This window comes from Amblyomma maculatum, chromosome 1 (genome assembly GCF_055883805.1).
Source record: "Amblyomma maculatum isolate TAMU_Amacu chromosome 1, ASM5588380v1, whole genome shotgun sequence".
In the NCBI taxonomy this organism is placed as follows: Eukaryota; Metazoa; Arthropoda; class Arachnida; order Ixodida; family Ixodidae; genus Amblyomma; species Amblyomma maculatum.
This window is the reverse complement of record NC_139344.1, coordinates 253,625,974-253,650,285: the sequence shown is the minus strand read 5'-3', so window position 1 is coordinate 253,650,285 and position 24,312 is coordinate 253,625,974. Positions and strand designations below refer to the sequence as shown.

Sequence of the window (24,312 nt, the reverse complement as noted above, 5' to 3'; positions counted from 1 at the left end):
CCTGTAAATAACTTTTGTGAACCACAAAGAAGCTGCTGCCATGTTCAGAGTGGCCAAATCATTTGTCACATTCCATGACATCGCACTTATAATTCACAACCGATGAAAGGCTGAAAAAATCCTTGCATCATAAAAAAAAAAAAAAAAAAAGCCTCTAGATCACAGCCTTGGCTTTTTTTATATCATCAACATATCATTTTCACTTTCCTCAGATGATGTAATGGCATGATAAAAATCAGCTGGCCACCGTGGAAAAGTCAACAATAAGAAGTCAGCATTTTTCTTGTTTTCTTATTTTATTTAATTTGTGAAATGTGGGGTTTTAATGCCCTGAAAAGACTCAAGCTATGAGGGATGTTGTAGTGTGAGGTTTTGGATTAATTAGACCACCTGAGGCATTTTAATGTGCCCTGACATCCCACAGCACAGGGGAGTTTTCGTATTGCGCCGGTATTGAGATATGGTAATTGCGATAGGGACCAAACCCACGACCTTAGGATAAGTAGCCAAATGCCAATGACATTGAGCCACTGCGGCAGGCTGGCAGATTCTACTTATTACTGGATAAATATTACGGCATGCATTTTCCAACAGCATGCAGCACATGAAAATGTAAATGCACGACAGTTTAACTAACTGAAATAGAAATATTAAGTGCTAATGTGAAATGTTAGTGAATTCTCTAATAGAAACTTCAATGGTAACAGTGGTAAATATTTGTCACACAATCCCAAAAATATCTTAAATGTTCTGAACCATACAAAGAGTGGTTTGGTTTTAGTTAAAAAGCAACCTGGGAATTTCAATGCTCATATTTCATAAAACTTTAAACTATAAAATAAATCTTGCTGCTTAATGGAACAAAGCCGTTTTTGAGAGCTGTTACAAAGGTGTTTTTTTTTTTTTGTCTTAACTGGAAATATGTTGGAAAGTGCCTCTGACTGCTAGACATATAAATAGTAAATACAAAATTACAATACAAGAAAAATATATATATATATATATAAAATTTAGTGGACACAAGAAAACTCCAGAAAATGTGCAAATATTACAAAACAAATATTGGTACATAAGTGTAACTTTTTCAAATTAAAGTGAATAAATACTAATCATAAAGATAGAGCTTATCTTCAATAATGTTTCCAGCTACAAGGAAACCTTTCAGTGGTTAAGGATCAGGTTTCACTAGGTTAAAAAAAAGTTAAGGGGTCTCTTAGATGTGCCTTAAGAGGAGAATGGCGAAAGCCTACCCTTCCTCTCCTATAATTTCCCTCTCATTGCTTGCTTCTTAAGGATGTTCATTGCAGTGCTACATATTAAGGCGAAAACCTTTAATGGCTCATGCTGTCGTGGACAAAGTGTGTCTCACTTTTGCGGCGTTGTGTTGGCCGAGGCGGAATGCGTCCATGCCATCTGCAATGCCACACTTAAACGCGTGCCAAGGAACGCCACACAACAGGAGCTATGGTGTACCGTCCAAACTCACACTTGCCGGAGAAAGTGTGATAGATACTGCACCTTTCCTTTCCTGTAAACCATCATCATCATCATCAGCCTGATTATACCTACTGTAGGGCGAAGGCCTCTCCCATATTTCTCCACTTAACCCGGTTCTGTGCTAGCTGCATCCACTTGACCCCTGCGAACTTCTTAATCTCATCCGCCCACCTAACTTTCTGCCGCCCCCTGCTACGCTTTCCTTCCCTTGGAATCCAGTTTGTTACCCTCAGCGACCATCGGTTATCCTCTCTTCGCACTACATGTCCTGCCCATGTCCATTTCTTCTTCTTAATTTCTACTAGAATGTCGGTAACTTGAGTTATTTCTCTGACTCACTCTGCACGCTTTCTATCTCTTAATGTTACCCCTACCATTTTTCGTTCCATAGCCCTCTGGGTTGTCCTCAACCAATTGTAGTTATATGTAGCAACGAATGCTGATAAAAGGCAAACAATGAGAGGCAAATTATAGGATAGGAAGGGTAGGCTTTCGCCATTCTCCTCTTAAATACACCTAAGAGAGCCTTCAATTTTAATTACAATTGGTTTACAGGAAAGGGAAGGTGCAGTATCTATCACACTTTCTCAGGCAAGTGTGAGTTTGGATGGTACAGCATCGCTCTTGTCACATGGCGTTCCTTGGTGCGTGTCAAGTGTGGGATTGCAGATGGCAGGAATGCTAGACAAGAACACGTCTCACAGAATATGACAGATCTAGCGCACAACTCTGACACATGGGATTTTGTTCCATGATCCTAGAAAGGTTTTCTCCTTAATTAATCCATAATGTTACATAATAATATGTAGCATTTCAACGAATGCCGATAAGAGGCAAACGATGAGAAAGGAAAGAAAGGGTAGGCTTTCGCCATTCTCCTCTTAAGAGACACCGCGGAGGAGTCGGCAGTGGCCTTGGCGCGCCAGCTGTGCATCGTGTGAAGTCACTCCCTCCTGGCTCATGCGCAACTCGTGCTGCGGCGGCACCTCTGAGTCACCTGCGCAGCAGAAAAGTCGGCGGTGGCTCCGATGCGGCTCTCCAGCTGTGCTCTGTGTGACGTCACTCGCATGCGCAGTTGGGGCTCTCCAGGGCTCCACGTAATCGCTCAGACCTAGCATAGCGTTGCTTTCGTAACAATTCTTTGTGAGAAGAACGAGGGGGGGTGCTTAGGCTTGCAAAAGTGAGGTAAGTTTTGGAAGTTTCCCATAAAGTACCGCTCTCTTCCAGTGTAAAGTGATGATTACGGGTATGCTTGAAACCACAATGAAGCCAAATTCATTTTCACAATTTGCATTGACAGTTTTGTTATATACTGCTCTTGCATTTGAGAACGACGGTCCCACTGTTATTCTTAGGTACACAATCCCTCTAAAGCTGGCTAGATTCGACAATGCTACTTGTGGCCATTAACAAGGAAGCTCATTCAATGCTCTCACATCTCAAGGATTCACTGCATTTTTGGTGCTTACATATTTTTTTTCTGAGGAGAGGACCTTCGAATTTGGAATATTTTTCTGGTCCCATGAAATGGGAATTACCAGCTGTCACATTACGTTATCCACATGACAGCATTAATGGCCCCGTTATCCAAAAAATCCGATGTTGCTGACGTTACCACTGTGAGCAAACCAATCCCCCAAATCCCTGGCAGGCACTGATTGGTCGGCAGGTTCCGTGATGTAACGATACCGCATGACATGGTCGAGTTGCCAGCGCCTGCCAACTCAGGCTTCTCCTTTCAGATGAGAATAGGAGAACTGTGAATATGTTTGTCATTTGATTCATATTCAATTCGAAAAACTGATCTTCGAAGTTTTCCAAATATAGAAAGAATTTTCTAATATTTGAACACTCGAATATTGCAAAGTCTTCAAATACACTAATATCTTTTTAATTTGGAAAATTTAAACTAAGTGCACTGTCCCAGCCAACGCCGATATAAGTCTGTAGTGTCGGATACTCGTTATAATCGAACTTGGGTGGGCTCAAATCGGTTAATTCGGATAAGGGATCATCCCATTGAGGTATGAACCGCAGAGCGAGAGATCACCGAAATAAATCTCCTTAAACTTGAATTGTATGAAGTGGTGCCAGCACACTTTGTGAGCAGTAGAGAAGGCCCGACAACGATCAGAAATTCGCTTCATACCATCTTGTGGCTGTGACTGGGCACACATCAGCCAGTCATGCTATTTCAAACATTGCTTGCAGGAATTCATGCAAGATATTCAGGGGTGGAAGCAGGCTCGAAGATTTTAAAGCAGCTTTAGGAGCAGTAATAAAGCCATTTTAGAGCAGCTTCGGAGCAACAGAACAAGACTTTTGAAGCATTTGAACTGTGTTTTGGAGCACGTTTCTAGGTCAAACATCTTCGATAATTACAGTTTTCTTTTTCTGAAATACAAAATCTCCAATCCGATTCTTTTTTATGCAAATTCAATGCCTTTCGAACTTCGCATTCATCTCTGACAAGACAAACGGCCAAAGCACGTAAAGATATCGGCCAGCATCATGACACATTAAAAGGTTGTTTACTGGCATCTCATTAAAGTTATACACACATACACATATAATAGAACACAGGCTGACCTTAGCAACAACTTGGAACAGACCAGCAGCAAACATAACGCTTGCTGGTGCACTTCGTAACTGAACACCTAGTCTGACCTAAGCGTTTGCCTATTTTGACTTGATAGATTCAAATGTCAAATCTACCACTTTGGTGCGCTCTAGAGCGAGACTAATTTGAAGTCCAGATTAATGGGCACAACAGCTCCGCTCCCTATCTTGTGCATATCTATTTTATTTATTTAGAATACACCTCAAAGCCCCCAGATATGGGGTATCACGATCCTTATTAATCCTATGCCTTGTGAGCACTGGTTATTTTGTCTGCCAAAAAGGTGCCTTCAGACCACAATAATGCGCCTTGACAAGCTTGGCGCCAGTGCCGCTCCCGTGCTTTTTGCCTACCTTGGGATCGCAGACAACTGCAGCGTCATCTTGATCACCTCCTCTGCCTATAAATATGGCGGAGCTCTTACAGGGATGGAAGCAGGCTTGAGCATTTTAGAGCAGCTTTGAGATATAGAGAGATGGCACTGAAGGGTAGCCTTTCCATCCTTCAGCTTGTTTACTTCAGTGCCTGCTGCCAATAGTTCACCACTCTTTACTTGAGCCATGCTGGGGCTCATTTTTAATATATTAGCAATAGGCCCTGTATGCCTTTCCAACCCTCTTGAGAAGCTTCCTAGTGATTGACAGCTTTAGCGCACCAACCCATAATGCTTCAAGTATGATTTCGTCTGCCATAGGCCTGGCAAACTTGTCACTGATAAAGAGACTAGATTGTGAAGTACCTGCTTGTTTTCACAGCAGAGCCGTAATGACTCAGTTTTGGAGTCGGACAAGTTTCCCAACGGCTTACAGTAGTTTACATTACCTGCTTCGCTTGCTGCTCTTGCTTCTTTCTCCACAAGAGATTCATAAGCCCGGGAGGAGGTGCTACATCACATGCACAGTGCATTTTTTTTTTTTCGCAATTACATCGCTGCTGGCTCATACTAAATTTACTTGCGAACAAATATTTATTACGTTCCATGCTTCCTTCCCTTACAAAAATTTCATTTGTATTAAGTCTGTTGCAAGATTGCTCCAAAACTGCTCCAAGGCAGCCAGTTTGTAGCAGTTTTGGAGCAATATTGCATATTGGAGCAAGATGGAGCAGGGAAAGCAGTTTGTAGCAATTGGAGCAGCATTTCCATCCCTGGATATTTCAGTAGGGTATACAATTCTGTGCAATTTAAGTTTAATTTTGTTTGAAAATACCATGTGCAATTTTGAAATAACCAAGAGAAACAATCTTTGATATTTTCATTTTCCTGTTGTTGTTTTTTCATCAAATACTTGATAGTCCAAGGCATGTTTTCCGTCATATTCATATTCGGTTCATATTAAAAAATTTCAGTATTGGCACACCCTTAGAATTCAATGTTTCAGAGCCTTGCACTTAGTGTCAGACATGCTACTTCTAGGCCACATAAGCACGTTGGTACGGCTCGGTTAGGGTGGGCGGGTGGTCTTTCATTTAATGTGCTAGCTTATGCCTGCATCCCGATGAGTGCGTGCCAGATAACAGAGGCACAGATTAAAGGATTAGTTACTAAGCGAGTGGCGAAGTGCATGTATGGGAACAAAAATCAACAATTGGAGCCAGTAGATGGGAACCATTAACACTATTATCATATCCATAAAGGCCAATTCATACAAGGGACCGTTGGTCCGTGGGACATGCACTACCTGAGCACACGTCACAACTATGCGAAGCATGCTGTGAACCCGTAGGCCAGTCAAGCGAGATATGTCATATGCCGTTTCTACAGCAGGATTTAGCATCGGGTAGCGAAGCTATGCACGCTAGGTGTGGGAACCAAATCCCTGTTCTGTGTTTCGGCTCCCAGAAGAGGGCTCCCTCACCGCAGGCGCGCAGCTTCACTCACAGAGTCGTGGGACAACAAAAGGAGAGAAGCCTTTGCACTTGTGCCCCATGGTTCGTTCATGGTTCGAGGTAGAGGTGAAAGGGGGAATTTGGACATGACGCGGTCAGTAGGACAGAAGTGTTCACGGACAAAAGCTTCTTTCCTCCCTTTTCCTGCTTCCTGGAATTGCCAATCACTTTAAGTGGCAACTTCAGTTCGTCTAGTGAGTCATTTTATTTTTTTTTGGATTGCCGAGTTCACTTGACAGCGTCGGACCGCAGATCAGTTTGCAGTTACGTGTGAACACGTGATGTGCAGCCCCATACTGGCAGCCCTTTGTGTGATTGGCCTTAAAGGGCGATTCCAGTGAACTTTCAATGCATACAGATATAAAAAAAATTCGTATCAGAAGTTTTTATCAACATCAAGATTTCGTGCACTAAACAGCACTGTTGAAGACTGTTTAGTTTTCACGCAAAGTAATTTTAAAGACAGCCTCTCACATTTGCAACTCACGCTGCCAAACAGAAAACTTTTCCAGACAACACTGCACTTCACGATGTTTAAGGTTGGCACGTAGTGTGGAGCAGGTGACAGCAACAATGCAAAGGTCCTGCAGGGCGTGGCTTGTTCAAGGAATAGGTGTGGCTTTGCTTGTATAGCCTTTTGCATGCAGCTTACGCTTTGTGCTCATCCTTAGTATGAAAAGAAATATAAGCTGTCCCCCGGTTATTGAGCAAGGGGTCGGCAGCAAACATTATCAACATTTGAGTAAGGCAGTCATTTTGCAAAAATAAAGAGGATATGAGAAAATTGCCTATGAAGTTTTATGAAGTTTTACTGCCATTGTCACCTTTGTCTATTGGAACATATGAGAAAAATTGAGGATTGAGTACTTATCCCGGTTCCCACAAGAATACAGACTTCACTGAACCAGTTTTTTATATGCCAATAGCTCTTGGAGAGTCACTTCGTTTTCCTCATAAGCAGCACATCCTCATCATCGTCATCAGCCTGACTATACCCACTGCAAGGCGAAGGCCTCTCCCATATTTCTCCAATTAACCCGGTTCTGTGCTAGCTGTATCCACTTGACTCCTGTGAACTTAACCTCATCCGCTATATAATTTTCTGCCGCCCCCTGCTACGCTTTCCTTCCCTTGGAGTCCAGTTTGTTACCCTAAGCGACCATCGGTTATCCTCTCTTAGCACTATATGTCACCCATGCCTATTTCTTCTTCTTGATTTCCACTAGAATGTCAGTAGCTTCAGTTATTTCTCTGACCCACTCTGCACACTTCCTCTCTCTTAATGTTACCCCTACCATTTTTCGTTCCATAGCCCTCTGTGTTGTCCTCAACTTAAGTAGAACCCTCTTGGTTAGCCTCCACGTTTCAGCCCCATAGGTGAGTACAGGTAAGATGCAACTGTTGTATACTTTCTTCTTGAGCGATACCAGTAAGCTGCTAGTCATAATCTGCGAGTGCTTGCCAAATGCACTCCATCCCAATCTTACTCTTCTTATTTCCTTTTCATGGTCCAGATCTGCGGTTACTACTTGTCCTAAGTAGACATATTCGCCTACTACTTCCAGCGCTTCGCTACCTAACGTAAACTGCTGTTCCTTCCCGAGGCTGTTGAACGTTACCTTAGTCTTCTGCATAATGATCTTCAAGCCAAGTTCCTACTTTTCCTGTCTAGGTCATCTATCGTTATTTGCAGTTGATCCCCCGAGTTACTTAGCAAGGCCATGTCATCTGCAAATCGCAGATTACAGAGATATTCTCCATCTACCCTTATCCCTAACTGCTCCCATTCCAAGTCTCTGAATACTTCCTGTAAGCAAGCTGTGAATAGTACTCGGGAGATCGTGTCTCTTTGCCCGACACCTTTCTTTATAGGAATTTTGTTATTTTCTTTATGCAGAACTATGGTTGCTATGCAGTGACTATATATATCTTCGAGCATTTTCACGTACGGCTCGTCTACCCCCTGATTTCGCAATGCCTGCATCACCGCCGAGGTTTCTACTGAGCGAAATGTTTTTTCGTAATCAATGAATACTATGTATAAGGGCTGCTTATATTCCGAGCATTTTTCTATCACTTGCTTGATGGCGGGGATATGATCGAGAGTAGAGTACCGTTTCCGAAAACCTGCTTGATCCTTTGCTTGATTGCAGTCTAAGGTTGTCCTGATTCTATTAGTGATTACCTTAGTAAATACCTTATATGTAACAGAGAGTAAGCTGATTGGTCTGTAATTTTTAAGGTCTTAGCGTCCCCTTTTTTATGAATGAGGATAATGTTTGCGTTCTTCCATGGTTCCGGTACCGTCGATGACACCAGGCACTGTGTATATAGAGTGGCCAGTTGTTCTAGCACAATACCACCCCCCATCCTTCAACAAAGCTATAGTTATCTGGTCCTCTGCAGCTGCTTTCCCCCTTTTCATTGTTTCTATTGTTTTCTTAACCTCGGCTTTCGTCACTGGTGGAACACATCTGACTGTTTTGCCCTACCGCCAATCTTATTACGGTCCCGACTGCTTTGGCTACTGCAGAGATCAGTAAAGAACTCCTCAGCTACTTTGACTATCTTGTCCATATTCGTGATGACGTTGCCCGCCTTATCCCTTAGTGCATACATCTGATTTTTGCCTATGCCCAATTTCTTCTTCACTGCTTTAAGGCTTCCCCCGTTCTGTACAGCATGCTCAATTTTCTCCATGTTATACTTCCTTATATTTATTTATTTATTTATTTATTTCCTCAAAGGTCTCGGTTGAGACATTACATGAGGGAGTGGACGGTATCTGGCAAACAATGGTAAAAAATGTTAAGATGAAAGGTTGGCGACGCTCCGCTTGAATTCTAGTGGGTTGATGATAATGGCAACTTCGGTGGGCAGGTCATTCCAGTCTCGTGCAGTACGCTGAAAAAATGACTGCTGAAATGTCACAGTATGGGCTTGTAAGGGATACACTGCCTTACTGTGGCTGAACCGGGCGATGCGGTGGGCTCTTTTTATGTAGGGGTTATATCGGCCACTTTGCACTTATTGATTAGCTTTCATATCTCTGCCAATTCTATTGGTCTGTTGAATTGGAAGCTTTCATACTGTGGCGTTTCTTAATCAAATCATTCGTCTCCTTAGACAGCTTACCGGTATCCTCTCCAACTATCCGATAGCCTACTTCTACAGCGCACTCAGCAATGATATCTCAGAAATTATTGATTCTTTCTTCTAGGGTAATGTCACCATCCTCAGTTAGAGCTGAATATCTCTTCTGTAGTGAGATCTTGAACACTGCACGGACAATAGTCGCTAAATAGAGCGGGCCGCTGCCATTTTCTGGAGCCGTCCACTATGACAGCTCTCTCTCTTTCCTTGCAATCCCTTCTTCCCTTTCCTCACAGAGCGATTCAGGTGTTCACTCAGAAGTACTACAGATACTGCGCCTTTCCTTTCTTCTAAACCAATCGACAATTTCACTAATACGCATAGAAACTGCAGCGGTTTCTACAGTGATTACAAAGCCCTGTTCATAATCGTTATGTAAAAGAAATTTGCAGTTTGCATTAGAGCACGCTTCGAAGGACGGCATTTCGTTTTGATGACAAATTGAAGAAAGATACAGTAGCTGCAAGGACAGCGCACATCATTCATGGCTTTTTGTTTGTTTTCGCTCCACAAGTTTGTGAGATCGTAAGACTGCATCTGTCCGTTCTGGTGCCAACGCAATTGGCAGGAAGCAAACCTACCTATTTTCATATCTCTCTTGACGATTTTTCCAAGAACCTCTCCTGTCAACGATAGCTCGTAAACAGTGCCTTAATCTTCGTTTTGGGACTTCCCCTCAGAACTGAATTGTGACAATCCAAAAATTTTGCGGTCTTCTATTACGCGAGTTCCATTTCATGACCTCAGCACGTAGCGAAAAACAAAACTCCTCCGAGAGAGATGGAAGATGTCGGGCACCTCGTCGAAAATAATACTGTAGAGAGGGTTGCGAACCGGAATGTTTTCAGATTCGGTTTGGGTTCACGCCTTTCAGGTTCGGCTCTGGACACACATTTCTTTCCAGTTCGACCCTGCCTGAACCGGTTCAGAAAAAAATAAATAAATAAATAAAAAACAAAGAAAAACACTTCGGGAGTGTTTTTTTTTACCTTTTTTTTTAATAGTGAATTTTCTTTCCTGTTCTAGTATATAATAAAAGCTGAAGATTCACACAGTAGTCTGTCTATTGCTTTTGTCGTGCGATATGACGGGCTTCACTGGATGTACAGACCTCAGCAAAATGTTTATGAGTCACCGACGATTAGAGCAGGATGGGGAAAAAATAATGATTATTTTCGTTCAATTTAACCAACAAAAGCGGTCATGTGCCGAAGAAAGTTAAAAGGAAATGATGTTCCTGCTGCGCTTTTCAGGTACACAGATTTCCACATGAATTTTATATTACAGTGAATACTCCACTACTACACGAACGTTTCATCCGGCTCCCACTAAATGATTGAAATCAGATCAAGGTCGAACCAAGCACACCCCCTAACACTAAAGATATAAAATACCATATGTATGGCTATACATCGCACAGTACGCAGTGCCTTTGCATTTCGAGTTTCTATGAAAGTGATTCGCAAAGCACCCATGTGCTGGGGCCCGAAACGACAATCCCTCTACCACGTATTAGGGTTGGAGCCATTATCATGTTTGCCGGAGAACTGGAGTAATTGTCTCGCTCCTGTGCCCGCGACAGGATGCAACCACCGTCTTGTTCCTCGTCATGGTTGCTTGCTCTGGCACCCTATATACGTTCTTCTAGAACAACTTTGAGGCCAAACTGGCATGTTTAGTCGCATAATTTACAAGCATGAGATGACATCATGTCTGCTCACATATTTTCATTATGAGCTCAGTAAAGGCTGCCATTTCTTTTTTTTTGCCAACAGAGAAAGACCGAAGGAAGAGGTCATTGTCAAGGGTTGTTGACATCATCCGGGTTCGATGACGAGAGAACATCTTTATTCCAGAAAATGCTGTGTCGACGCTAACATCTGCAAATGTCACACCAAGAGGTACTGTAGCTAGTGAATACAGTTCTGGGCGCCTTCAAAAATTTAAAAACACTCGAGTCTGCTTATTCTGAGCACATTTTCAAAAGCGCAGAGCAGGTTCTGTACTTTTTCAATTTTGAAAGAACTGCTGCTGTTTCCAAGTTCTTGCAGGCAGTCTTCTCTTTTCATAAGAAACGTTTCAAGCTTATCCTCAGCTTGTAAGGTCTTGGGGTGGAGATTCTGCTGCCACCTATAGCGATACTTCACTGCCGCTAGTGATCCTATGAATCCGCTTCCATATGGTGACCAAATACTGTTTCGCCCGGCACCTTTCCTGGATGGCCTATGTTCTGTAATACCGAGTGACTCACACTGCCGTTCGACTTAACAATCACTACCATTCCCTCCTCCGTGTTTTTCCTCCTTAGGGTCTAATCTCGCATTCCTTCGCTTCGCTTGACCTTGTCCCTTTTCCAGCGTTTCAAGGTTTTGTCGCGACCTCCCTCGTCACCGTGCAACCCAGAGCCATATATCCCCTTCAGGAGAGTTTGGCGGAAGGGCGGAGCCAACAACCACTCAAATTTAGCGGCGGCACTGTCCGCCATTTTGTGCCAAGGCACCCGAAGCTCGCCTTGACAAACAAGCTAGCGCTGCGTCTCTGGCTAGCTTTTCTCCAAGAAAATATGGAGAACTATAGGGTAGGGGGACACTACCGGTTAGGGGAATAGGATAGTAACGGGGCACTAGTGTACCGTCTGTTGCAGAAGTTTGCAGCCCAACGCGCCGGGCGGAGGAGCAGTATCGCTCCCGAGAGGCGGCGCTGCCTGGTGACGCAGCTATAAAGAGTGAGGAGGTTTGTTCTCTTCCCCTCATCGCGCGGATGAGAGCAAAGATGTGCGATATCAACCGCGGGATGAGGGGAAGAGAACAAGCCTCCTCACTCTTTATAGCCGCGCCGACGGGAGCAGTGCCGCCTCTCGGGAACGATACTGCTCCTCCGCCCGGCGCGTTGGGCTGCAAACTTCTGCAACAGACGGTACATGCCCAGGGTGATTGCCGCACCCCTCGCCTATTCATCGCAGCACTCCGCATGTGCTGCGATCCCCCTAGTAGGTTGGGTCCACCCTATTCTAAATCTCCCTAATAACCACAAATAATGTGCGTATTTGAACGTGTTCACAGAAAGGCACATTTAGAGAAACAGACTCTTACATGAGTCAAAGGCAGGCCCACATTTGCGAGTGGAAATGCACTGTGCGCGGTGGTTCGCAATAGAACTGCCGCTGTGCGCTGCACCTTGCTGCGATATCACATTTGCACATTAGCCACATAAATCAAATAAAATCGCCTCTCAGGCGCTGAGATACGGGCACCTACGTCGCTTTGTTATGTTGGACATTTATATAACTGTTGCCGTTCTGAGTAAAAAGTATAATTAGTAGTTTGTAAAAGGTACTGTGCTACATTTTGCGGTCTATCACTTGGCTTTTTTGTCGCACTCATGGCTTATGCATAAACGAGACTGACATGTTTATTTGCAGATTCATTTATGCAGTAAACCTAAAGGGACTTGCCATAGACGACCAAATGCAGTGGACTAATTGCAAGATACAAAAATGAGGCTGTTTGATCGCTACCTAAAAAAAAAATGAAGCAACAAGATAGCACACACAGTTTCGAGTTAAAACTGTGTACAATAACTGAAATGCTCATATGTCTGTCCCCTTTAATATGAACACTGCAGGCAATACTGCATTCGGTTAGCAGTGTTGGGTGTCATTTGTATCTATCAAATTTTTATCTGCTCTTGCAAAAAGGCTTAACAATATTATCTAACTTAGATTTAACGTTATATAACAATGTACATTAAACCAATATCCAACATGCACAAATAGCAGCAAAGCTGCAAAAGGCCGGTCACAAGAAGAGCACAACTGCCGACTGCAACTCTATACTTCCTCTCACAAGATATCCGCAGCACTGCGAAAGGCAGAGGAGCTCTTTCAATTGTGCTCCTAAGTGCCTCTCGCCCTTGCGCACTATAATAGAGAATTGTGCTCCTACTGTTACCCCCACCAATTTGAGGGGCGAGAGGTGCGTAGGAGCACAATTGCCTATTGTAGTGCCCTGCCTTTTGCAGTGTTGTAGATATCTTGTGAGGCGAAGTACATATACATGCACAGCACTGCTAGGAGCTAGCCACCATAGAGGAGACTGGCAGCGAGATCAAGGAATCGCCGAACTCTCCCAAAGGGGATATACGGCTCTGGTGCAACCCATAGACAGGTTACTCATGAGTTACATTTTCTCTCAATAGTGCACTTCTAGCTTTCAGCACCACTTTTCTCAATTGTCTTAGGAGGGAGAATATTTTTGCAGGTCCTCACGAAATCACGTGACACATGGGCGATGCCTATACGTCATTTACACGTATCTAATACAGTATATATATATATATTTTTTTTTTCATTGAAAGAGGCGCACCGCTTAGTCAAAAGGCACGATACAGAGAAATGAAGAGTGAGCACCGATTCTGTGCGTTTGCAATCTTCTGCTTTCATTCCTTTTCTTCCGGTGGTTTAGCGGGGTGGCTGATATTCGCGCAGGGACTAGAGTTGTGGGTCTGCTGCTTCGCAGAGCTCTGCAGAGATTGTGTGTTTGCTTTCCTCATTATAATGAAAACTTGCAAGACTACTGATCATATGCAAGGCCGCAAATATATCTAGTACCTGCGCATGAGTTAATTGCACGTACGCACGCCCACACACAAGCAGTTTATTTTATTATACATGCTACAATCCCTTGGAGGGATCTATACATAACAAAAAATACAATTCATGAGAGTATGAGAGGGGGATAAATGTAAAAATGACCGGTTTCAAGAGCGCAAAACAAGATAGCATCAAGCCCAGTAACACGTCTTGACAAGAACCTACTGAAGACTTACAGATGGCATTCAAATAATTTCAAGGATGGCTGAAGAACTTGATTACTGGTCAGTAAATTCCAGTCAGTGACAGTTCTTGGGAAAAATCAATACTGAAAAATATTATTTGTGCGAAAAGGGGTTATTGTCTGATTATGGCGCTGCCTTGTAGCATACCGATGAAAATGAAATAATGTTTCCAATGAAACTAAGCCTTTTCGTTAGTATTACGCTTGCAAATACTTTCCAGAAGCTATTATATATAAAGCAAACAGCCCTTTATGCACACTTTCAATTTTACTGATATTAGTTTTCATGTGCTGGTCCTAAATGATGGCAGCATAATCTAGTATTGGAAGTATGATGGACTTGTATGCAAGCAGCTGAACGCTAGGAGTGGAAAATTTAAGTCCCCTTCGAAGAAAAAATAATTTTGCGATACCATTAGCTATGACATAATCTACACCCTTATTTCAGTTAGGTGTATTTGTTATCCAAAGCCCCAAAAACTGATACTAGGACACTTCTTTCAATATGTTCTCTTTGTAGTGGTACTGAAATTCTAGAGGTACTATGGAGCTCAGTATGACCTACACAACGCGAGCACATGTCCAAGCGCTCTTCAAGGTAGCACAGTAGCGCTGATTGCGCCGTGTTTCAGAGTTATCTGGAGAGGGTGCAGCTGTTCCAGCAAGCGTGCTGGAACCCCTCGTTCCCCTTTATCTGAAGGACACCTCATTTGTTTCTTACTCATTTTGTTTTCGCTGAAGCAGAAACTGCAAGATCATGCAGTATGTTTGCCTCCGACAAGACATGGCGTGCGAAACTTATCAAAGACAGCACTTCACCCAAGTAGGGCTGTGTGTTTAGGCATGATTTCAGCACTGACTGAGCGCGTTAGTGCCCAGTGCAAAATCAGAAGCAGCCACGGCGTTATCCACGTAGCATTTTCAACTGTGTTAGCATCTACGAGCATATATCAGTCTGCGCCACTCCCGTCTAGCCTTCCCCGTTCAGTAACATGATGAAGCACAAAGTGGCATACTAGATAACACCTAAGGTGCGGACGAGACAGGCCCGCGCACATAAAGTTTGGGTGTCAACTAACGGCTACAGTTATCATTTTCGAAACTGATACCAAAACAAGACTCAACGAGGGTGAAGGTGAAAGCAAGCTAGCGGAGGTGATGCGAGCTTGCTGAAACAGCTACATCCTCTCCAGATAGCTCAAAAACAAGGCACAATCGGCGCCACTGTACAACCATGCCGAGCGCTCAGTCACACGCTCGCGCGATGTATCTCGTACTGAGCACGATAGTAATTTTTTTTTAGTTAGTTTCACACACACAGCTTTCTCAAACTTTACAGGCATTTTCCAACTGTCACACCAAGTAATTACTTTACTGAATGCATTATTTAAAACTATATGGTCAGTAGCACTTTTAACTTCAGACTAAAGAACGCAGTCATCGACATTTATTTCTAATAGGTATGTCTTGTATAATATCATTAATATTGGGCGCAAGGACATACCGTGGCGCCACCTCTCGAAAGTGCTCGCATGACGAAGTAAGTGGGATAATGCACGTTGAATGGCTGCTGCAGGATGCATTACTAGACAGTTCAGTTCCGCGTTAGCATTACGTTCATTTATTTATTTAATACAGACCTCGGGCTGGGCCTGTATAAGCTTATTTTGAGGTACGAGACCCACTCATTAGGCAAAAAAGCACTTCATCGAATCAGTTATCGACATTGGCGAGCTTTACTGCTACGCGACGACGCGCGCCAGCTGCCGTATTTCTGCTGTTATGAAAAAACACAAAAAACAACTGAAGCTACCACACAACCAGTCAGGTGTAAGCAGTCAGTGCATAGGTAATGGGATTCCTGTGCAAGAGCAGAGGACTGTCAGGAGCCTGACAGAAGTTGAGCGCCTTCGCATAGCGCCGGCGGAAGCGGCACTGTTCGCCTGCTCCCTTGAACGTAGTAGAGCAAGCAAGTTTGATTGAAGGGATGACATGGATTAATTTTTTAACAAGTGTGAAGACGTGTGTAATTCTTGCGTACTGACTACCGACATTGGCACTCTTGGTTAAAGCGGATATTTGGTTTTCCCGCGTACAGTAGGGTTTTTTTTTTTCTCTTTTTTACGCACATCTCGATCAGCAAATCACAACATGCATGCAATGCTCTATCTTTCGTTTATTCGCGGACACTGTCATTTGAAATTACTACAGTACTGGAGATGCTGCCTGAGCCAACTCAAAATGCATACCGCTGCTCGAGGTGGCAGAATCTTCTAGTTCACTTCAGTGAAACTTCTGTGACAACGTGTTCATTTAGAATAATTTGAAACCTTCTGGCCTTCGCATAATCCCTCCTTTGTTTGGGAGGGTACTTCTCCATGAAGAAGCCAGCATCTTTTCCATCCTTCCAGCAAATAGTATCGTTAGAATTCACAAGTGACAAGCGCAAATTAAAACGCGCGCACCGTTTCTTCAGTCGCTCACCGAACTTTTAGCGCCAACTCTACGAACAAAATCTCGCTCGCTGAAATGTTTGCAGCGCACATCATGAGAATGATCACTCGCTGATTTGCCCATTCAAATTTTAATTAAGGTAGGAGAATTCTGTGAGCTTATGTGGTGGGTAGCAATGGGAACTTGCGTCGGGTTTCCTCGCTTACGTCCGGGTACAGAGCAGTAACGGACTGTAGCAACAGCTAAAATAAACTTCAGCAGCCTCAGTAATGATGCAAGATCAAAAAGTGCAAGGCAAGCACTCTATATCAACCCAAACTACAGACATAAGCGCGACTATTAGCTTTTAAAATGCACAAATTCAATCGAGCGTCTGCTTCAGCAGCAGTAAGAGGAATGACGTGATCCCACTTTCCCCCCTAGGTCGACACTAGCGCCGTTCTCTCCAGCGGTGGCGCTCGCGCCCAATATAATAGAAATAAAAGGGGTCCAGGAACTGAGCCCCGGGGAACACCGGAATCAACCGAAACTGCATTAGAGTGTTCGTTACTGAATATAACAAATTGATGGTGATCATGAATGTAGGCAGATATCCTTTGTGCACAATAGTGTTTTTGTGACAAACCTTATCAAATGCTTTGGAGAAATCCATCAAAATAGCATCTGTTTAGTTACCGTTATTTATTGATGAGGCAAAATCGTGCATGGTTTCTACTAATTGTGTGCATGTTGTGAAACCTCTCCTAAATCTGTGTTGAAATTTAGTCAGCACATTATGCTTATGTAAATGTTCTGAAATGTGTTTTTGTATAATATGCTCCAGCATTTTGCACACAGTGGACATTAATGAAATCGGTAGGTAATTAACAATGAGGTTTTCCATCCCATTTTTATGAAGTGGCTTGACTCTGGCAGACCTTCAATCCCATGGAATTTGACCATCGAGCAGTGAAAACAACACATATATATTTAGTTGTCCATTCTGCATACTTCTTAAAGCATATTGAAAATTCCCTCTTCGCTAATTACGACGTCTGATATCGGCAGTAAATCAGAAGTACCTGTTTGGCATCAGGTACTAGGTTGCCATCAATGACAAATGAATCATACTCTGTGGTAGTAGGAGAAATAACTCGCCTAAATTTTTCTGGTGATGATGCAATGTAACTGGGAAGTGAGACACCATATTTTTCTTTATCTAGTGCAATTTGGTTTTTAAGAACTAGTATGAACGTAGATATTTTACTTGCAATCATGTTCGAACTATTTCCATTGTGTTTTTTCGTTAGCCGTTTTAGTTTCCTTTTGAGCTGTGGTGTAGACCGACTGATTCAGGGATAGACATGAGCTTTCTTTAAAACCATCAGTACAAAGCGGTCAAAACATTAATTCGCAAGATCCGTAAAAGAGGACAACAGGCTAGGCACATCAGCGGTGCTGCTATGACAACTAGCGAAAGAAAATGATAGCATATCAATAATTGCTGTATGATCTGTACGAGCAAAATTTGAAAAAACTCAGCTTTTTCTGTTTTTGTTTACAGCGACGCCACTCAAAGTAAGTAAAATTGCCTGATGATCTGATATTCCGGTAAATATCTGGCAGTCTGTCTTGTATTTTATAGTCCCACTTACAAAGAAAAGCTAGAAGTGATTTCGCGCTTTCTTGTATTCTAGTGAAGCCTTCAACAACTTGTAACCAAACAAACGAGAATGCTATATCTAACATTGTTTCATTTATATTATCATTGCAATTTTTAAGCGACATGCTTGGCCACGCACAGAAGCAGTCAGATGCTTAGCGCTCCTGCCACTCAGGCCAAAGCAGGCCATACCTCACTGCTAGGAAAAAAAAGAAAGGAAGTAAGCGTGCATACTGCATTGTGCTTTGCCGAGGGCAGCCCAAGACACGACTGGTTTGAAACTGCGCTGCCTACGTTATCTAGCCTGCCCGCCCCTTCTTTTGCACTGCTAAGAAAAAAAAAAATGTACGTGATGCTGTGTGCTTTGCTCGCAGGACAGCTAGACACTTCCTCTCCTCTAGCTCGAAGCCGCACTCCGACAGCCAAGCACCTGCTTTCGTCCTTCCCACACACTTGGACTTCACAGATATCTTGTGGACACCCTCTCACTTCCTCCAGTAGAATGGGGGAAAAAAAAAAAGGAAGGAAAGAAAGAAAGAAAAAAAAAAACAGACAGCACACGCAGGACTCCACCCTACATCACTGTTGTGCCACGTGATTGCAAGGCCAGGACCTGCAAAAATATTCTTCACTCTTAGGTATTTGCATCACTGATGGTGGATAAAGCGATGAAACGCATTTTGTTTCAACACTATAGATGTATGAGCCGAAACGATAGGAAACCAAATAGAGCTTGTGAATTAATACTCCTATCAGTAATTCCACTCAGTTTCTTGCTCCACCCAGTCTTCACATTTGAACATCGAAGCTCCACTCCTGGCATAGTTGAACTTGCCAAGGGAAATAAAACAAGCAGACATTGCTAGAGACAAAAGAAAAAACAAACAAAAGGAGAATAGACTTATGGAATCATCTTTGTGTTAAGTTCAAATACAGATAACAGACCGGTAAATTGCTGCTCAAGGTGGCCGCCTCACCATCAGCTTCAACTTATCATTATGAAGTCTCAGTCAACCAAACTGCATCTGCTGGCGTCGCAACGCAATGGCTGCTATGCACATGCCATGTGACTCATTGCGATGTCATGGAACGATAGGAAAATAAAGTGATTTCCGACATTTTTAACAGATTCGTTTCGTTTTCGAGTTCTACATGGTTGTATATTTATCTAAATGTTTAAATCAACTTACGAATTACATACCATTGTTTCACTGCCTAGAAAGCCCCTTGAATGGAATAACTTTCTCGATGAGCCACTGCATAGCACAGCAGTCACCCGTGTTCGAGATGAAACAATAGCCCGGCACCAGATTGGTGCTATATATGTGGCAATATATTTAACATTGTTCTTGCCATCTTTTTGCAAGGACCAGTTTTTCAGTACGGTGATGTCTGCGGTGTGAAGTGGCACTTTGGATATAAATGAGAAGGCGTTTTACAAGCAGTGATAAAAGAAAAAAAAAATAAACGCAAGTTGCTAGGAAAGTGTGCTGTAACCGTACCACAGACCGGTTCAGAATGGTCCCTACTTTTTTTTCTGGTTCGGGTTCAGTACCAAGATGGCGAAAAGAATTCGGGTTCGGTTCAATTCCGGGTGAAAATCCGGGTTCGGTTCCGGTTCGGCTCCAGTTACGATTCGACCCCGTAACTATAGTTCTCCGCTTCCGTCAAATTATGTTCAATTTGTGCCAAAACTCCTCGCCACAGCATGTGATTAATTCATTTTGAACACGACTGCTGATATATGCAGCCCTCAACGACAATGTTCCTAAGTGGTGCTGCAGTGTTTTGTCTCCCAATTGAACTAAAAAGAGCAGCAGCTCATGGACTTTTCCTTAATTAATAGGACTTCGAGATGCCTGGTTGTGCTCATCCAATTCAAGCACGCCAAAATCTTAATGTTCACAAAGTGGAATGTTCTGTCTGCCGAGGAAGATGATGCTGTCAATAATACAACCTATGCGATCATGGTTCTCAGTGATTTTCTGCAGTCTCTGAGTATCCAGCTGATTGGCCAGATCTTTTGACAGAGGGCGCACAGCACTGGAGAAATGCTTTTTCCGTTTCCACAGCGTCACGATGGTGTCTGTTGCTGTTATACGGCTCTAAAGTGCGATCTGTTCCAAGAAGCTTGGCAAAAGACGTGAGAGGTTTTGTAACGAGATTCTTACCAGGCACGTTGTGCTGGTAACCACCGGCGCTCCCAACCACAAAAACGAACAGTATTTGCATAACAGTCCCCTTTTTAAGTCCGAGACTACGAGCTAGGGATATTTTGCCAAGTGTTTTTCTTGACAAACCAATTTTGGTTTTTCCTCCCTTTTTAGGCTGCAACAATGGGTAAGCGCAGTCCTTAGACAATTTCCAATGGTTTTCCAGTAATTGGCAAGTCATCTGGTCCGCCTTTACTAGCGAAGTGTCCAACATCACACATAGTCGAGTGAATGGTCGAGTGAAAAGTTAAACCGTCCCTTGTGTTCTCCCATAAAATTGCCAGAAATAGCCAATTTATTCCATTTTCAGCTATCTTCAACCATGCCAAAAAGCATAAAAAGAATTTATAAGCATTGAGAAGGCTTTGAATATCGCATAATATAATATGTAGCTAAATCAAGCAAGTAATAAATCTAAATTTTGGCACCTACTCCCGAAGGGGAAGCCATGAGCACTTCTATAGATTAAAAATGTGTGTTCAGTTTTATATTTATATTTTATTTTACATACTGCAATACTTTTTAGTGCCTGAAAGTACTTGGGATTCTTTTTAGGAGATTCCGATAAAAATCAAAGTTTGGGTGTTCTTTAAAATTCTAATCAAAGTTGTCCATTTTCTGATACATTTTAATTTTGGCAGATTTCAAATTAATATGGAGAAGGAACGGACAGCTCTAGAGCTTCAAATTTCTTTGGATATAAAGAACAAGGTCTGTAATAATACAGAAGAAAGGTTTCAATGGCAAAATTTTATTGAGTCATGCAAGAATGTAGTAGGGCTGAATATTGGCAACTTTCAGTATAAGCCCTCAATTTTATATTTGTTTTTACAATTTGCGTCTGGCATTTTGCAGAATGCCAGACAGTGGTTCTTGGACACGTCGTAGACAAGGATGGGGTCAGGCCTGATCCGAAAAAGATTGAAGCTGACACTTGTTTTAAACAGTCGAAATCGTTCAGCTTAGGAGTTTTAGGGGGCTTTGCTCCTATTTCTGGCGGCGTTTTGTTCTGAAGTTTTCTGACCTAGCATATCCACTTACTTGTCTTATACAAAAAGATGTGCCTTTCAAGCGGACTGACCCAGCTTCCTCTTCTGCGTCTCCCGCCACACCTCATCTTCCTCCACACAGGACCCCGGGAAATGCGTGGCAATATAATGCAATACTTTTTCAGTCCGCAATATTTCTGAGGTACTGAGAATTCTTGAGAGGTATTTTAATAAAAATCGAAGATGATGTTCTTTATTTTAACTGGAATCAAGGTTACCCCTTTTTGCTGTTTTCAAATTTCGCACGAATTTGATGCCTTGTTGAGAACACACCTACAAATCTTGAGCTCCAAGTTATGTGAAATTGAGAGCATAACCACGTAATAAACAGAAAAAGTTTTAGTGCAAACAACTTAAGGCATTATGCCAGTATATAAGGCTGAAAATGAACATTTTTGCAGCGTGTCATTCCTGAAGTAAAGTTTGAGAATTTTTACTGAATCAACTGCAACAACAAAACGGGTTTCTAATAGTTCTTATAAATGTAAAAGTTGCATAGAATTAGTGAGTACAAAATAAGATACTGTTACGAGGAAATGGGTTTAATATTTACAAAACATACGGGGAATGCTACACACAAAGTTTCAAGCACAGTCTCAGTAAAGCTTGTCCTCGAATGAGTCTACCTTTTTCACATGCGCAACCGTCCACTTCGTCTTTCTCTTTCACATGCGCAACACCGCGCGGCGCAGTGTAATTGACGTAACAGTTTCCCCCGGGTCAGATGAAGCTCGTCCTCGAGCGAGTCAAGCAGATTGGGAATAGCAGCGTTTCAGTTGTGCCACATGAGCCAGCCGAGTCGTCTGCGAGCATCAATTTGTCGATGTTACTTTAGCGATAACGTAAGTTACTTCATTTAAATAACTTACAACAACGAAGGGTCCTGTGTATTGCCACAAAAACTTCTGGTACAGTCCGCGGCGTCGCAATGGCATCCAAACCAAACCTCCGGGTTCATAAGTTACTGCAGCATGAGCCGCATCATACCGAACCTTCGCGTGGTCTTGGGAGGCAATAGTTTGCAAACGAGCAAGACGACGCGCTTCTTCATCAAGACAAAGATGTTGCGACACGGATGGGTCATCGTGCACCGAGAATGTAAGAATGGTGTCCAGAAAAGTTGATGGCGAGCGTGCGTAAAGAAGGAAAAAAGGAGAATATCCGGTCACTTCATGCTTAGCTGTGTTATAAGCGTGAGTTACAAATGGCAAGACGGCGTCCCAGTTCTTGAGATTTGATGTTACGTACATTGGCATCATGTTAATGATAGTCCGGTTTAGACGCTCGGTAAGGCCATTTGTCTGAGGGTGGTAGGGAGTAGAATGACTGTATTCGGAGCCACAGAGCTGTAAAAGTTCTTCCACGATATCTGCAGTGAACTGCCGACCGCGATCACTGATGATCATTCGGGGGGCGGCGGGGCGAAGGACGATTTGGTGTAATAAAAAGTTCGACACGTCGGTTGCTTTGGCAAAAACGAGTGCAGACGTCTCCACATACCGGGTCAAATAGTCGATAGCTACGATGATCCAGCGACGGCCGTCAGAATATTTGGGAAGAGGACCAATAAGATCAACCCCAATTTTCTCGAAAGGCGACCTAGGGGGCTTGACAGGTTGAAGAAGGCCGGCAGGTGGCGTGGTGCTTCGTTTGAGATGTTGGCAAGGGATACAACTTGCTACAAAGAGTTTCGTTGTCGTGTATAACCTTGGCCAATAAAATTGTTGTCGGACCCTCGCGTGAGTGCGGGCAAAACCAAGATGACCTGAAGTGATGTCGTCATGCATCGCATGTAGGACAGCATTACGAAGAGAAGCCGGGACAAGCACAGGACGGGCACCATCCGTTGAGTAGTTCTTTTTGAGGAGTAGACCATCTTGAATAACAAAAGGTATAGATGCTGAATTGCGCGCCTTATCAAACAACGGAGAAAATTCATAATCTTGACATTACTCTTGCCGGTACTTTACGGAACTTTAATATTGACAATATTTTAGTACAGAAGCAGCAGGTCTCCAAAATTGCAACTTTTTGAAATGGCAAAAACCACATTTTCCACCTCTCGTCAGTCATGGGTAGTACCGAAGATTCATGTATCTTTGATACTACCCATGACTGATGAGAGGTGGAAAATGCTGTTTTTGCCACCTCAAAAAGTCTTTAAATATGTTTTGTGAATCGGTATCAGGTATCAAGTGCTGAAAATTAAAGTATCGGAATATCGGTATCAAGAATACTTTTTTGGTGTATCATGTATTTTAATAATACACGATACTCCTCAAAATATTGAAGCCACTGTGTGTCAGACGTTTGGTTGACGGCGCTCACACAGGCACTAGTACAAGCCGAGAGGCATCTTTGCTTGCAGTGCATCCTGGTTTTCTCCCTGCTCGAAGTCTCCTTCAAACGCCCCGTCTCCATAGCCTCCATCTATCCATATTCCCTTTCTTTAAAACTGAAGGAGCCAATTGCAAGCAGGTGCTCATGAGGTTGTTTACTTGTGAGCACCGAGTGTGTACCACGAAGCTGCTAAGCCGTTAACAGACATGCAGTAACAAAGGACAAAATCGACAAAGAACCACCAAAGAAGACAAACAGGCAGTAGGGACCACGCGCAATGCACGAATTGATTGACATCATATTAGCCGCTCTCTCTTAAAAAGAACAATTCTTTCATTTACCTAAACCAGACTAAGTTATCAAGAGACGCAAGTGAATCTTGACTTTGTTAACCCTTTCGCTGTCACGAACGTACCAATATGTTTTCGCACTTCCCCCCCACAGTGTCGCCAACGTACCGGTAGGTTCTCTATCGCGCATTGAAACCTTTGCGCCTGAGCATGAAGCTGGCGCGCTTGGACAGGCTGCGCCATTTGTCAAATCTTTCTACAAGTACGTATTTTCGCCCTGTGTTGTGTCGGTACGTATACAGTCGAACCCGGTTATATCGAACCCGGATATA

The 24,312-nt window shown here is 43.0% G+C and overlaps 1 protein-coding gene across 3 annotated transcripts in view; it reads right to left on the bottom strand.

Annotated features, from left to right (window-relative positions):
* LOC146206254 (snRNA-activating protein complex subunit 1-like) overlaps positions 1-24,312 on the bottom strand; it is a 96,005-nt gene that overhangs the window by 3,700 nt on the left and 67,993 nt on the right. Inside the window, exon 8 of one of the 3 annotated variants that reach the window (XM_084590872.1) lies at positions 21,886-22,153. The exons of the other annotated variants lie outside the window; for them this stretch is intronic. Coding sequence (XP_084446998.1) covers positions 22,097-22,153 — 57 coding nt within the window. The 3' untranslated portion in view covers positions 21,886-22,096. Of the gene's footprint in view, positions 1-21,885; positions 22,154-24,312 lie in introns of those variants that run through there. 3 annotated transcript variants of the gene reach the window in all.